Genomic DNA, 15,734 nt, shown 5'->3' with positions numbered 1-15,734 from the left:
TTGTTAAAAAAAACCCAAAAAACTGCAGGGACTCTTAAGCTTTGAGGATTGTGTAAAGAAGAATTATGTAAAGAAGAAATCATATAAAACACTTTAGTTTAATTTCACTACCGAGTTTTCCTCTGGCTTTTTTCGTTTGTTTGTTTCCTTCTGTATTTGATTCCTAAAACCTCATTGTACACTTCCTCATTGTACTTGGTTCAAGCCCTAAATGTAGCACTTTCCACATTCTGTTGATGTTGGTTATTGTCTGTCTTCTCTTCAATTGTACATTCCTGATGTTTAGGACTGTGTTTGGCACTTTGGTATATTTTCAGTTATTGAGTTTTTGATATTCAAAATAGGAACTAGACCTTAAATATACACATAACCTCTGTGCTCATTTAACATAACCTGGGAGGTAATTTAGGAATAGAGTTTATTAATATCTTATTCTAATACTTTAGTAGTTTATGTTTATATGAATCTGTATATCTAACATAAACATCACAGAATACTTGGGTGGCAAATACCATAGGACTGTTGACAAGATGATATATTCCAGAACTTGATTACTACTATCAAGATAGCAAAAGATTTTAAAATCTTTGCCTTTTATTTAGGTGGTTTGATGATACAGGTTTTATCTATTTACTTTAGTTATCCATTGACTGTGGGTTAAAAACATTGCTTTCCTGATTGTGGTAGCAGATTTTTAATTTCTTTTTTCTTTTCCTTTTAAAAAAATTTATAGTTGGAGTGCCTCAAGCTTATTGCCTCTCAAAAATTCACAGACAAACGCATTGGGTATTTAGGGGCAATGCTGCTGTTAGATGAAAGACAAGATGTCCATCTTCTCATGACCAACTGTATCAAGAAGTAAGTCTTACCTTTCTTTCTTCTAATAACTAGTTTGTACCTTTAGATCTTTTTTATAATATGACATCAAAAGCTTTTATTTGTTGATTTTTGTATTTGCTGTCTAGAATATATTTGAATTACTTTTGATTCTGTAGCTTATATGTAAAGAGGCTAAGCACAGGATTAAAACTTTGGTAGGGGTTAGTTTAACTAAATGAAGATATTGCTGTACATCTTGAGTCATAGGAACAATTTAGCAATGAAATAAGTATTTGAGTTTTCATATTATGGAAAAAGCATTGGTAAATCTGAGTTTCCTTATATGTTTTTTGAATACCATGAATAGTGAAACATTGTATTTGTTAAGTAATTACCAGTGTATATTCTGAACAAATCCATTTAAAGGTGAAAAGGAGAGGTCTTGTTTGTCAACAGTCTAATCCCTGATTTCAGCTGTGTGGAATTATATTTAGCCCTGTGAATTTTTGTAAGTCCTTTTTTCTCTAACAGGTGCTTCACTGATCTACTAGTCCAGTTTTGCATTTAACTTAGAAACTGAGGAATACTTGCTGTTCGGGAGGAATTAGAGGACCTACAAGTAGGGCATTAACAGTTCTTCTCAGCATCCCTCTTATAATGAATTTCTGTTAGAAAGTTATGGAAGTTCTGATGGCCTTATTGGTTAAAGGTACTTTTTGATTTGTTTTGATTTGGTTTTGGTTTGTCAGTTTAATTTCCTTTTTTAGATTTCTTTTTCACTTATAGTATTTCTGTATTTGACAGAAAGAAGCAGTAGGGAGATATAGGTGATCAGATTTGTAGACATTAAACTGTGATATTTTGCTGTGGTTAAATAGTGTTCTTATTGGAAATTTCCTGATGGATAATGAAAAATTCCAAAATGAGAATTATGATTTGGTTGTAACTATAGAGAGTACCATGTAAATACATTGAGTCTCTGACTTAATTTGGGAGAATCTTGGTTTCTTTGGCCTTGAAATAAATGTTGATAATGAAAATACTGTTTATTGATTTATTCAACAAATATTTATTGTATGCATATTCTATGTCAGGAGCTGTTGGAAGCTCTGGGGATGGAGAATGAACAAAAATGGACAGAAATCCTTGGTGTCATGGAGGTTACATTCTAGATGTTTAGCGTGGTTTTGTACATTTACTCTGGACAGGCCTCTGAGAGTTTGACTTTTGTTCTTGTATGCTCTGCTGCCCTTATTACTCAAGCCTTCAGTCACATGCTGATAATTTGGCAGTTCTGCCTAACAGCAAGTTCATACTAGAGAGTTAATACCAAACTCAAGCATAGGTTTGTAACTTGATAAAAATTGAAAAATGAGGTATGTAGGCAAAGAAGAAATATTTGTGTTTAATTTTAATGAGATCCAATCAAGCCCTAAGTGAATTTAGGAGAGAACTACTAATAGTTGGGAATTGATCTGGCACTTCAGTATAAGCTCCATTAAAGGACTTCGGATCATTCGGGTTTTTTTGTTTGTTTGTTTTCAGTTTTGTTTTTTTTTTAAATCTGTTAATGAATGGAATTTTTTGTTTATTCGTGGTTTTTTAAAATTTTGTTTGTGTTATAGGGTATTATAGTGTACCAGCAGTTTTTATGTTTAATAACAAATGTTTATCTTGTTGTTCATTGGCCTAGAAGAACCCTAAGATTTTATATCTTGGAATTAAATCTTTAAAAATTGTATATGATATTTTAAGAGCTTACATTATGCAAATATTCTTAATCATTGAAAAATGAATGAAAAGCCAACTAAATATTCTTAGGAAGTAGGACCCTAACTGGTAAAGCCATAGTTAAGTTTTGTTTTACCAGTAATTCTTGTCTTAAATATGCACATTGGTGGAAAGTAGCAAACCCGACTGATTTACACTTTACCTTCTGTTCCTTTCTTTGTTTTATAGGGAAGACTAAAACCATTTATTCAATTGAAATTACCATTAACGAACCTTTTACATGTTAACATAAATAAAATTTTTAATGAAAAATGTACTGTTTTCCAGAACAAAAAACAAAACAAAACAATTCAGTGAGAAGAATGGCATTATTTTACATCAAAAAAAACTCTTTAATGTCTAGCTCAATGGAAGACATTAAGACATATTTGCTTCTGCATTCAGCTTCTTATATTATGTTTTTATTGAAGTCTGTGAAGAAAGTCTAGCCTTTCACAGATAATGTAGTTAGAAAAAGTAAGAAGACTTTAACAGCCTTTCAGATAATTACGGGCAGTCTTCTGTGTACTATACCAAAACGCCACAGGTGGTAGTTTCTTAAGGGTTAGTTATAACATGGTGTCAGAAACCGTATCAGTGAAATTTGGTACTTTGTTACATTAAAACCGATTAGTCTGTCTTACTCTTTGAATGGATCTTTTACCCATGCATGTTTTTTAAACATCTTGCCTAAGGTTCATGATGGCAATGCAAATATTCCAAAATTCTAATTTTCACTTCAAAGCTTGGATTTTATCATTGGCAACACGTATTGCCACTTGTTGCTCTTGAAGTGATAGGCTTACTTGGCTCTTCTTCCAGAAAATGTCTGTCAAAAACCCGTATCTTAATAATTATCTTGTCTGTCAGTTATTTTTCAAATAAAAATGATGTTTATTTTAAAAGCAGCTAGTTCATAGTTTAGCTTGCAAATAAAACAAATACACAAGTGCTTTTCTCTGAGATTGCCACTTCAGTATGCATCAGAAGTACTTTATGCATACTTTCCATTTCATCACACAATATTAAAAAATATGCCCTCAAGAGTCAAGATATGATAAAACTAATCATTTTACTGCTTTGTCATGGACAGTATTAAATGAAATTCCCTTCCACCCTCCCTCACTTCCTTCTTTCACTTTAAGTGTGTGGCAGTGAATTCAGTGACTCCTAGTACAATTTGGTGCCACTGCCCTGATTTGTGCTAATGTGCTAGTGTGGGTTTTCTCCATCACTGCCTTTGTACCATCAGTGCAAATAGTGATAAAGCTGACAAACAATGAGTTAGTACTGTGAAAATAGTTTCTATCTCATGGACTCCCTAATACAATGTTGGGAACTTCCAGAGATTCATTAAGCACAGTTTGAGAACCACTGAACTAAAGCAGTCTAAAATGCTCTTAAAACTTGTAGAAGTAACATAACTCAAATAATAATTCAGCTTCTGAATAGTAAGAGTTGATTATAATATACAGATGAATTTACTGGTTCAAGCTTTTAATATTTCAGCTTTTCTGAAAGTGTACTTTCTGGCTGGTTTAGAAATAATTTTGTGAGTAATCAGTGTCTGTTAGAAATAAGTTTTGTATATCTGTATCCCTAGATAATAAGCCTCACTGTAAACATTTAGCTTAGTTTGTTAAAGCTAGTTTAATTAGCTATTTTTTAGTTACTGTTTTTCTTCTTTTGAATAAATAAAAACGTAAGTTAATATAACATCGAAGTTAATACTATACCGTAAGATCAAAGATTTTTGAGTGTTTCTGTTAAGATGTTTAAGTCATCTTAAATGCTCTAGCAGTAGAGCTTGTATTTTCTGATTTTTTTTAAGGTTTTGATTAATGTCTTTTTGTGTGTGGTTAGTAGTAGTGCATATTATAGGTCTTTTAAAGGTACAGTTGTGCTTCATATTTCTATCATTGCTAGTTTTTACTTTCAGTGGTTTACTGAGTTTTCTAAAGAGAGTTGTCTTTTGACATCCAACCAATAGCATGCTGTCCAGTTTCTGTTGCTTTGGTATTTGGAAACATTGAGTTGCAAGCATGTAGGATAGACTGTCAGTCAGTTTATTGTATTATAATTTGTAATAAAGTGAGAATAAACACTTTTTCAAAACTAATCCTGTTATTTTCCTTATTGAAGTGACCATGAATCATTCAGAGCTACCTCATTAGATTGTGAAGCTTCTTTATGGGAGCACCAGGCAGGGCATTTTCATGTCTACCTTCTTTTTTCTTTTGTAGTGATCTAAATCATAGCACGCAATATGTACAGGGGCTGGCACTGTGTACCCTCGGCTGCATGGGCTCCTCAGAGATGTGCAGAGATCTTGCAGGAGAGGTAGAGAAACTCCTAAAAACCTCCAACTCTTACTTAAGAAAAAAGGTAACTTTCAGTGAAATCAGATGTCTGCGATTGAATTAGGGACTTTATGGAGATGAGAAGGCAAATTGTTCATTTTTGAAATCTCTAATGATAATGTAACTTATCTTTCTCTGTGCAGTAAATGTATGTTAAATGATTATATATGAACCAACTGTTTATAAATCAAAATCTCTTTTTTTGGTGAGGGGAGGTGTGATTAGGTTTATTTATTTAACAGAGGTACTGGGGATTGAACCCAGGACCTCGTGCATGCTAAGCATGCACTCTACCACTGAGCTATACCCTCCTGCCAAAATCTGTTTTTATACTAATTTTGGAGGTGATTTTTTAAATTGCTGTTTAACTCTCCAATTTATAAGTAATTGTGAACACTTTAATTCTCTTAATTTCTCATTTTTCAAGGAAATGATTTATAAACAAATGTTACTGGGTCCTAGATGGCATACCTAATTACTTCCTAAATTACCTGATTCTATACAATATTGAACAAAGTGATAATGAACAGATCTTTCCGAATTTTTTTTTAGTGCCCATGTCTTTGTATTAGTGCCTTTGGATCTTGGAAGTGCAGTTCCATTGGGACCTAGATAATTATTAGGGAATGATTTAGAACATACTTTCTAAAATTGGTGTATCTAAATGGAATAGTAATGGAAGACAGTGATCTTATTCTCTTATCTGCTTTTATGTGTTGATATAAACATTTTGTTATTTTATTGTGCTTGATTCCTAAAACCTTCATAAACAAAGGGTATAAAATTTAGAACTCTAAGAAGTGAATACATAATATCGTCCAGTTGGCATTTATTGTGCCTCTGTATTAATGGTGTGAAACAGGGCTGTTGAAAGGGCTAGGCTGTTTTCTAGGATCACACACTGTTAGTGATAGCTACAGGCTGAAGCCAGTTCTTTCTTTTAAAGAATGTGTGGGCTGCTCTTCTTCAGAAAGTAATTATTTCATTAAATAAAATAACCCTGCAGATTAGGGGGAAAAACTGTTTTCCCCAACTGTAGCATGAGAAGAATTAGCTAAAATCTTTTCTTGTTAATGTGTCTAAACTTTCATGATATTCCTCCAACAAATAGTAGTTATGGTTCCTTCGGGCGGGTAACCTAAATCAGTCTTTGAATGTCCCTTTCTTTTCTGTGAACAAGCTAAGACCATCTTTTCTTCATTAGAGACTAGCTAAATAAGTAAGATACTAGCTAAGTATCTTTCAGGTGATTTTCTTAATGTCAGTGAGTGAAGTGGGGAAAGTATGGTATTATTAAAAGTAACAGCAGATTTAAAGCATCAGCAGTATATATCTTTCAATTGCGTAATTTTTCTGTAAAACCTTTTGGACTTCTTATTCAGAAGAATGATTATCACAGACGAAAATTTTTTACTTAGCAAAACTCCACATAAGTTATGTTTAACATATTTGATAAATTCATATTAACCATGGCCTAGTCTAGAAAGTTTTTGTCCACTTATTTGGCAGTATATGACCGAAGAGACAGGTGAACTAGAAGTTCTCATTAATGCAATACAATAAATTGGAAAGCCCTAACCAGTTAATAAATAATAAATCTGGTAATAATAAATAATAAATCTGATGTCTAACTCCTTTCTTTTTTCATGTAGATGAACTAGTTGATAAAATTTTGTTGTTTTTAAGATTGGTTGCCCTCACTTAATTGAAATAAATCTTGTCTTTTTTTATGTTTTTTATAGGCAGCACTGTGTGCTGTTCATGTCATCAGGAAGGTTCCTGAACTTATGGAGATGTTTTTACCAGCAACAAAAAATTTATTGAATGAAAAGAACCATGGTAATGTGATTTGGATGCACCCATGAAGTACTGAGGTAGAAGGGAGGAGAGAAAAGGCTTCAGGCAGTGTTGGCCTTCTGTCTCATGAAGCGGACTTGCCTTTTTACTGTGCTTGGGACTTTTTCCAGGAAGGGCCAATGGGTTGAATCTCTCTTCTACTCTAATATCCTACTTTTATAATTAGAGATTGATTCCTTTATAGGAAACTTATTTTTCACTTTTGGCCTTTTTTTACCACATTAAAAGTATTATATTAAGTAAATATTCATTGTAATTAGAAATGATCCTAGCCTTGATTTTCATGTGTAAAACCTTTCTTATATTAGAAGGAAAAGTTATGTTTTTATTGCCTGCTACAGTACTGTAAGATTTGTGTAACTCCTTTTAGGTTACTTGTAATAGGAATTTGTAAGGTGTGCTCAGATGTATTTATATAAAATTTGAGAGGAATTAAATGGAATGTAGCTGTTCTTTCATGAACATTTTATTCTTATTTTAAAGTCAGTGAAACAAGTTCTGAGTGAAGAAAATTCATGTGTCCTAAATGCTAAGAGAGAAAATGATAATGTGTTTTTAATTTGATTAATGCAGTTCTGTGCCTAGAAGCCTCAAAATATACTTATTGAACAAGTGAATGTTTAGAGTACTTATTTATTATTTAGTGAAAACTACTGTGAGATTCTTCTCACTCACTTTTTTAAAAAAAATTGAATTATATAGTCAGTTATAATGTGTCAATTTCTGGTGTACAACACAATGTCCCAATCATGCATATACATACATATGTTTGTTTTCATATTCTTTTTCATTAAAGGGTATTGCAAAATATTGAATATATAGTACCCTGTGCTATACAGAAGAAATTTTAATCCCTTTTTATATATAGTGGCTAACATTTGCAAATCTCGAACTCCCAAATTTATCCCTTCCCACCCCTTTTCCCCCATTAACCATAAGATTGTTTACTATATCTGCAAGTCTGTTTCTGTTTTGTAGATGAATTCAGTAGTGTCCTCTTCACTCACTCTTGAACAAGCAAATTCACTTTGTCATTCACAATTACCTTTTGATATATTTTGATATATTGTATCTGGAAATTTAAAATATTAATAAGATTTTTGCCTCTTGAAATATCTGTCAAAACTCATCTAAGAGCTTATTAAGTATAAAGCAGATAATGCCCAGTTTATATTGACTCTGAGCATGTCTTTGTGGATGTTCTCAGAGGCGTATATTAGTTATCATTTTTTAACACTTATTTTGGTCACATAACTGTTTAGAATATTTGGATTTGACTGACTCTACCAGTGTTAAATCAGTAGGCGTCTATTAATACCTTCTTTGTATTCACCTCAATGCTTAGATTCTTTGGGAGATTAAAAAATAAAAGTAGCAGTTACCCTTTTGGAATTGACCTTCAGAACTCAAAGCCCTGTTCTATGAGGTTGAGTAATATAGCCTCATTTTTAGTTTTCATTGGCTCTTTTCTTTCAGGTGTCCTTCACACATCTGTAGTCCTCCTCACAGAAATGTGTGAGCGAAGCCCAGACATGCTTGCGCATTTCAGAAAGGTAGGTGCCATTCTGTACATCTGAGCCTTTTTTGATTGAAAATGATTTTCCTGAAAAATTCACTTATGAATTTTCTCTTGAAAGGAGGCTATGTAGCTGAATAAAGGACTTAACCAGCCCTGCTGTGTGGTAGGGCTGGAAGCCAGAGTTAGTCATATAAGACGGGCAATAGTACAGTGTTTTCCCTTTCATAATAGAAGTCCTCTCTCATTGCTGGCAGACATACCAATCTCTCATGTGCTTTGTCTGCTGTTTTCACAGTGAACTTAAGAAATGTAACCTGAGGTCAGATTACAAACAGGAATTGTGTGTGTGTGTGTTTAAGGCAGGTAATTTCACTTTTTTCAAAGGTGAAACCTGCAAACTGAAATTTGACATTACTTTTACCCAAACCAGGGTCCACCATTATTCATTTTAGGCTGTGGTGACTCTGGTGATGGAAGTCTCTAGCTTTATTAAGTCCCTCCCTCCCTTTCTTATAGCATTCTAAAGCATTCTAAAACAAAAATTTTCTCCACTTACTTTTAGAAGGCACTAGTAAGGAGAACTCAGAGAAAGACTATTCTTTGGGTAATTACATGCATTTAATTCCTTTTATAGGGTGCTGATTGCTCCATAAATGGGCTTACTTTGTACTTTAGACCTGATGAAGCTCTAATAGCAGCTCTATTTTGGGGCTCTCCCCCACCCTTAGATGTTCGTGTCTTGATTAAATTATTATAAAATAGTATGAGGCCCGTATCTGTCCCTAATGCTTGCTTTGTATGTTTTGTTCCTGTTGTCTGTTTGGAATCCTGCTGTATGTTAGAATGAAAAGGTAAGAATTAACCCTCTTTTAGATGGTGCATGCTGGCATTAGGTCTTTAGTAGCTTTTGTGTATCCATCCACAAATGTGGCTTTTAAAAAATATACTAATGCTGAAGCTGTGCTTAATACTATGAGTTATTTGTCCTAGCATTTTTGGCTAACTCCCTAGTCCAGTTTTTGTCTTGTCACTTAAACTCCTGACTCCAAAGTCAGCCTTGGATTTCAGTTGCAGCCTTTCCTGATTTGTAAGCCTCCTTCTCTGCCTTTCCTTGAGAAACTTAGAGCAGTTTCCCAGTGACACTGGTGATGGCAATTCCAGATCAGCTTGGAGCCTTGACACCAAACACTGCTTCTTTTTGAAGTAGATGTTTTAGAGCCACATGTGCTTAACCTCCTTTAAAGAACCCTATGTGTACTTCTGAGCTTTCCGTTCAGACTTAGAGCTTTTATTTGCCCCTAACTTGCACTCAGTCTTGCCTTGAAGTTTTGGAATATTAAAAGTTTTTTGAGGTAGAGTGGGTGGGCATCAACTGATTTTCATGGCTGCAGCCTTTCCCTTTGTCATCTTATTTTGTTTGTCTTGTCACCAGTTGTAGTAACTTGCATTTTTGTCTGAAAGATAAAACTGGATTCCAAGAGTTTGTATGCTGAACACTTAGACATTTGTACTTTTTGTCGCAGGGTGATCTTATGTGGTGTGCTGGTCTTTTTGGCAGTGTATAAAACAATTTCTGAATTTAGTAGCTGAAGAAAGAAAGACTTCTCCAAGAAAGAAACCAGATTTTTAAAAATTATTAAAGATACATACATGTAGTACAAAAAAGTAGACCATTGGGAAGTATACAAGGCAAGCTACTTTTTGTGTAGAGCTTGGTAACTAGATTATCCAGGTTTTATTACATTTTAATGCAGTTTATACCGTTATATTACTCTGACCTCTAATATGAATCTGCCCACAGTTGACGGATTTAATGAGGATTCTGTTTAGAATTTACAGGTCTTTATAACTTAGATTTGTTTTAATCTTGGAGTTGTCCAAATCAGATTTTTGTTTAAGTGATTTAGGAATCCCTTAGTTCTGAAGTGTTGTGGCCAAACTTATTTAAATTCACACAGATTCTATTGTTTTGTATTTGGCAGTAGACTTAATGTTGTGAATGTTTTGAGTGCATACCTTGGGCACAGCTTGGCTTTTATTTCAGTCTTGATCCCCTTTTAGAACTGGAGAGTGGGGAGGGGACAGAGTCCCAATACGATGAGAAAAAAGTAATTGGGTTGCAACAAAGTTGGGACTGTTCTGATTGCCTCCAAAGGAGATGTGTTTCAGTTTGCTTTGGACGCTTCTTTTTTTTAATTTTAGGTGATTAGAGTTGTTTATAAAGCTAAAGTGAGTTTGTAGTTGGAGACTGGAGAAGTTCCTATTGTGGCAAACATTTTGAAATAAGTTTTAAAAATTAAATGATTAATCAGCAGAATGAAATGAATGACAATATTTAAAGTGTCTTTAAGTTCTGCTTGTTAATAAAATTGCCTCGACTATGTGTTGTGACTCTAATCGGGAGAGTAAAGGAAGGAGAAGGGAATTCTGACCATAAGGAATGTATAATTTCCTCAGTTAAAATAAGACAAGCAACAACTGTATAATTAGGTGCTGAAATTAAATTTTACCAAAAATTGTGTCATATGCATTAAGTGTAGGGAAAAGAGATTATTAATGCCCTGGCAATCTTCCTACCGTGAAAGATACAATTTTTCATATGTCTTTTCCATTGATCAGTGTTGGAGGTTTTTGTATTCTTTGTTGTTTGTTAGAGAATGATATGACTAGTTATGTCTTAAGAGGAGAGAATTTTTTTCTCTATTTGAGATAGTTTGTTTTAAAACTATAATTTTAATAAAATAACCAGTATTTTGGGTGTGATAACATTTTGTATCTACATGTTTTAGATAAAACATGGATAAAAACTGAACATGTTTTGCCACCTTAGAATGTCAAGTTCTGTGGAAGTAGGAATGCCCCATAGGCATCTGTTTTACTTGGTTCTCATAGGCTTTCTTACCTACTGTTATTTGTGGTATCTTTGCATATATAACTCTGTAGTAAAAATGTCTGGTTTGCTTTTAATTCAAATAACATACATATTCCTTCTTGAGTTCTTGGCCAAAATACTCCTAAGTTATATTTAGCAAACATCAACAATGTACTAGTATATTGTGTCAGTAGAATTTGCTTGGACTCAGACCCTTGCACCCCTTTTCTAAGCCAAATTACCTGCCTATTCATGAGAAATTCTTTGATGTTCACTGTTTTTTGATGCATCTTTCTTCCCTGCAGCTCGTGCCCCAGTTAGTTCGTATTCTAAAGAACCTCATCATGTCCGGATATTCACCAGAACATGATGTTTCTGGTATCAGTGACCCCTTTTTGCAGGTGAGGATGAAAGAAAAGTTTGCATGTATGATATATTTTGAAATAAATGGTTTCCTTCCTCTTATGTTTGTGTTGGGTAGACTTGTGGTAATTAATTGATTAAACTAATTGCATTAATAAATGTATAGTGATGCAATTCTATATTTGATTAATAGGATAAAATTGTAGTTGTAATAGTCAGAATCATATACTGCATAGAAACTTGTTTTAGCAGTATAATACAGCTCTGGAGGTGTTGCTATCCTTTGGCTGTGGGATATTGAAGTGTGGGTTGTCTAGTAACTTCATTGAGACATAGAACCATATATAACTTCTCTAAAGATAATGTTTAAAATTCTTCTGTTTGAATTTTGACCATTTCTAATGGGATCTAAGACTTCATTTAAGTTATTTGAATTTCATACCAAGCAAAGTTCCTATGTGCCAGACAGAATTTGTTGACATTTGTCATATTTTGTACATTAGGTACGAATTTTGCGGTTATTAAGAATTTTAGGACGAAATGATGATGACTCAAGTGAAGCTATGAATGATATATTAGCACAGGTGAGTAGACCAAAGCTTGCATTATAGTAAGTGTTCATTTTAGTACAGCAGAGAGTAGAATGATTGTGGTTATATGGAGCAGTTTTTATTTGTTTTCTCATTGGTGGTTGTAATCAATCATAAAATGTCTCTTGTTACCTCCAGATATTTTGGGGGGAACATTGTTTTATCATTTATGTAACACCCTTTGTGTCTTTTCAGGTTGCCACTAATACGGAGACTAGTAAAAATGTAGGAAATGCTATTCTTTATGAAACGGTTTTGACTATCATGGATATTAAGTCAGAGAGTGGACTGCGAGTAAGTCATTTTAATCTTTTCTTCTCTCTAAACATTTTATTTAAAATAATTGACTTGGATTTTGCAAATGAATTCCATTTGGAAATTAACTTTAGGAAAGAATGATGCAGAATGTATACATATATGCTGTATTTTCGGTATCTGAAGTATTTCTTCCTCCACTGAAGGCTTCATATTGATTATAATGAAATTTGGAAGATCTTAGGTATAGTTAGATATATAAATAATGTTGAGTGAAGGATATATTTCTGAATAAGCTTTTATTAGAACCATGATTTGAGTTGGGCTCATCACTTCAAACAAGACAAGACATCATATATGTTCAGTAAAATTAGCAAGTTTGCTGTTATTAATGGACACTTAGATGTCTCCTATCATTTGTGATTACAGATAATGTTGCAGCAGATTTTTGTACATATGTACAAGTATATTTGTCAACTAAATTCCTAGAAGTGAAATTGTTTAAGTAGAGGACATATTTTCATTTTAAGTGTTTATAATTATTGCCAGATTTTCCTCCAATGAGGCTGTACCAGTATTATTTTTCTACTAACAATATATAATCACTTTAAAACAACCTTTCAGCAATTACTGTTGAAATAGCATATGGTTATGAGTTTGCCTTCAGAAAAAAATTTTTTTTTTACTAGCAATCTATAGAGGTACCAACTACCACTTCTATATAGTTTTCACCCATCAGAGGCCAGGAAATGATCCTTAAACAATATAGATATTTAATTTTCCTAAATTTTTAACATGTTATTTCTCTATAGGTCCTAGCCATAAATATCCTGGGTCGTTTCTTATTGAACAATGACAAGAACATTAGGTAAGTCAACTGAAAAATATCTTGTATCTTGGTATTATAAACTCACTGTTTCTAAGAGTGATTTTGCTCAAGATCACACATGTATTGAGTGACATATCTAGAACTTCAGCTCAGGATTTTTATTTTTAGTCTAATCTTAAAACTGTTTTGATAAGAATGTGAGGATTTACCTCATGACTTAATTTTTAGTCCTATTTATATTGTTAGCATTAGTAGTCAGCAAACTTTTTCTATGAAGGACCATATGGTCAGTATTTTAGACTTCATGGGTCTTAGAGTTTCTGGCAACTACTCAACTCTGCCTCTTGGTGTAAAAGCAACCATAGACTATGTAAATGATGAGTGTGGCTGTATTCCAATAAAGATTAGTTTACATAACCAGACAGCAGAGAGCTGGGTTTTGTAGGTAGGCTGTAGTTTGCTGACACCTGCTCTAAATTAAAAAGAAAAAGGTAGCATTTCAGTTGCAAACCTGGAACATGTGTGTGAACTCCAGCTAGGTTTTTTTTTTAAGTAGATGAACTTAATAGTATTATCTTTTAATCTTATTGTGTTAAACTTGAAAAAATGTGGAAATAATCATTATGTTACACTGAATTATCTTCTCCAGAAGAAAATACTTGGATCTTAAACTTGTATTTTTTAGGGGCAGTTTTGGTACTGGTATCAAACAAAAGCAGAGAAAATACAAATGGTAAAATTGAAATCATTTCCTCTTACATTTTGGGGCTCAGGCAGCCTGAAAAGACATAAAGAAGTATGCTTATTTTGTTGTACTATTTGAAAGGGTTTGAAAGAATTGAGTTTATCACTTTTAGAAATTTAAATGGACTTGACCATGAATGCAAATCTAAATCCAAGGCTTCTGGTCACCACTGCTGTAGATTATAATGTTTTTTATGCCTTTAAAATGTTTTGATTTTACTCACTATCTCTGTCTTGTCTTTTAAATATTTAAAAATATATGCTTTTCCTTAGTTATTGGACATCTTCTTTGTCATTAAGCTGAGAACTATCCTGAATTTTATATTTTAATTCTGTTCTTCTGCAACTTTGTTTCATCCAGATATGTAGCTTTGACATCTTTGTTGAAGACTGTGCAGACAGATCATAATGCAGTACAGAGGCACAGAAGCACAATTGTGGACTGTCTAAAAGATTTGGATGTCTCAATAAAACGGTAAAAGATTATTGAAAGTTCTGCAATGCCCCCTGCACTCTGCCTGATAAGTTTATATAGTTTTGAGAGGGAGAATCTTGACATTTATGTATTTAGTCATTATTTTCACAGATGAACACTGCAGAATGAATCCTGTTTAAGGAAGGACAGGGAGAAGTTTAGGTCATTGAAGGAGGCCAATAAGGAATGCTTAAGTGCACACCGAAGCTGTCCTTGGTTCTTTGATAAATAAAACAGGCACAGATAAGCTGGGCAAATGTTTATTTAACAGAGGTACTGTGTTCTGTGTGTTGGAGGATGAAGATACAGAGTGATCCATCGGCTGAGTGTTTTATCACAATGCTGAAACTCAAATTGCTGACAGCACACGTTTTCTCACAGTACTTATGCCCCAGGATACTGGAGGCGGCCATGTTTCTTAGAACAGTGCATCTAGTAATGACTCTTAGGCAGCACATAGCACCTTCAAAGAGCAGATAGAGTAACTCTACCATTTCTCTTTTTAGAATAACTGTAGGTGTTTGTAAAAGTTATAGTTGGCCTCAGTGAACTTTTGGTTATATGTTCAAATCCAGAAAAAGTTAAATTTGAAATGATCTCTGAAACCATTCACTTAACAAACATTTATCGATAATTGAGTTCCTTTTATTTACAGAGAACAGGTGCTAAGTGCTTTGGCAAGCTACAGATAAGACCTAGACTCAGTAACAACTTTCACATAGTGCTTTGCAAAGGATTTATAAGTACCCTCTCGGTTGGTTCTCAGAGCAAGCCAGTAAGAGACAAGGCAGTTACTTCTATTATCAATTAACAGATTAGTTACAGTACAGTCCCAAAGGAATCAAATGACTTACGCTAAACCTTAACCCTTGTACATGGCAGACCTGGGAATAGAAATCAGACTTTTCCTGACTTCTGTTGTATTGTTTCTCATGGCTCATTGCTGGGCTTTGCATTTCAAAAGTAAAACCTGGGTCTATTTGACAGGTTATATCATAGTAGAAACTTAGACTCTGGAGCCAGAAGGCCTCATTTCAAATCCTGCCCTTAATAAACTTGGTCTGGTTACTTAGCCTTTCTATGCGTAAATTGTCCCATGTGTAAAATGTAGTTATAAGAGCACCCACTTCAAAGGTTATGCAGGATTAACTGGAAATGTAAAGTACTTAAGCACTAATAAGAATTAGCTATTACTGCATTTCTATAAGGATTGAATTTTTGTTCCTTATAGATTAACTAAGATGAAAGTATCTTTTACTCATTGAGTTGGTATTTTTGAAA

At 33.5% G+C, this 15,734-nt stretch overlaps 1 protein-coding gene and 1 non-coding gene across 5 annotated transcripts in view; both read left to right on the top strand.

The window, feature by feature from the left end:
• AP1G1 (adaptor related protein complex 1 subunit gamma 1) overlaps positions 1-15,734 on the top strand; it is an 81,332-nt gene that overhangs the window by 44,910 nt on the left and 20,688 nt on the right. For all 4 annotated transcript variants that reach the window (XM_064488998.1, XM_064488997.1, XM_064488996.1 and 1 more), the window contains 9 exons: positions 734-858; positions 4,833-4,974; positions 6,692-6,788; positions 8,283-8,359; positions 11,503-11,598; positions 12,064-12,144; positions 12,346-12,444; positions 13,218-13,273; positions 14,340-14,453. In XM_064488998.1, the coding sequence (XP_064345068.1) occupies positions 734-858; positions 4,833-4,974; positions 6,692-6,788; positions 8,283-8,359; positions 11,503-11,598; positions 12,064-12,144; positions 12,346-12,444; positions 13,218-13,273; positions 14,340-14,453 (887 nt within the window). The remainder of the gene's footprint in view (positions 1-733; positions 859-4,832; positions 4,975-6,691; positions 6,789-8,282; positions 8,360-11,502; positions 11,599-12,063; positions 12,145-12,345; positions 12,445-13,217; positions 13,274-14,339; positions 14,454-15,734) is intronic.
• Positions 14,738-14,823, top strand: LOC116155015 (small nucleolar RNA SNORD71). The gene has a single exon (XR_004139049.1). It is a non-coding gene; the product is annotated as a small nucleolar RNA SNORD71 (small nucleolar RNA).

This window comes from Camelus dromedarius, chromosome 9 (genome assembly GCF_036321535.1).
Source record: "Camelus dromedarius isolate mCamDro1 chromosome 9, mCamDro1.pat, whole genome shotgun sequence".
Classification (NCBI taxonomy): domain Eukaryota; kingdom Metazoa; phylum Chordata; class Mammalia; order Artiodactyla; family Camelidae; genus Camelus; species Camelus dromedarius.
This window is presented reverse-complemented; position numbering and strand designations above follow the sequence as displayed.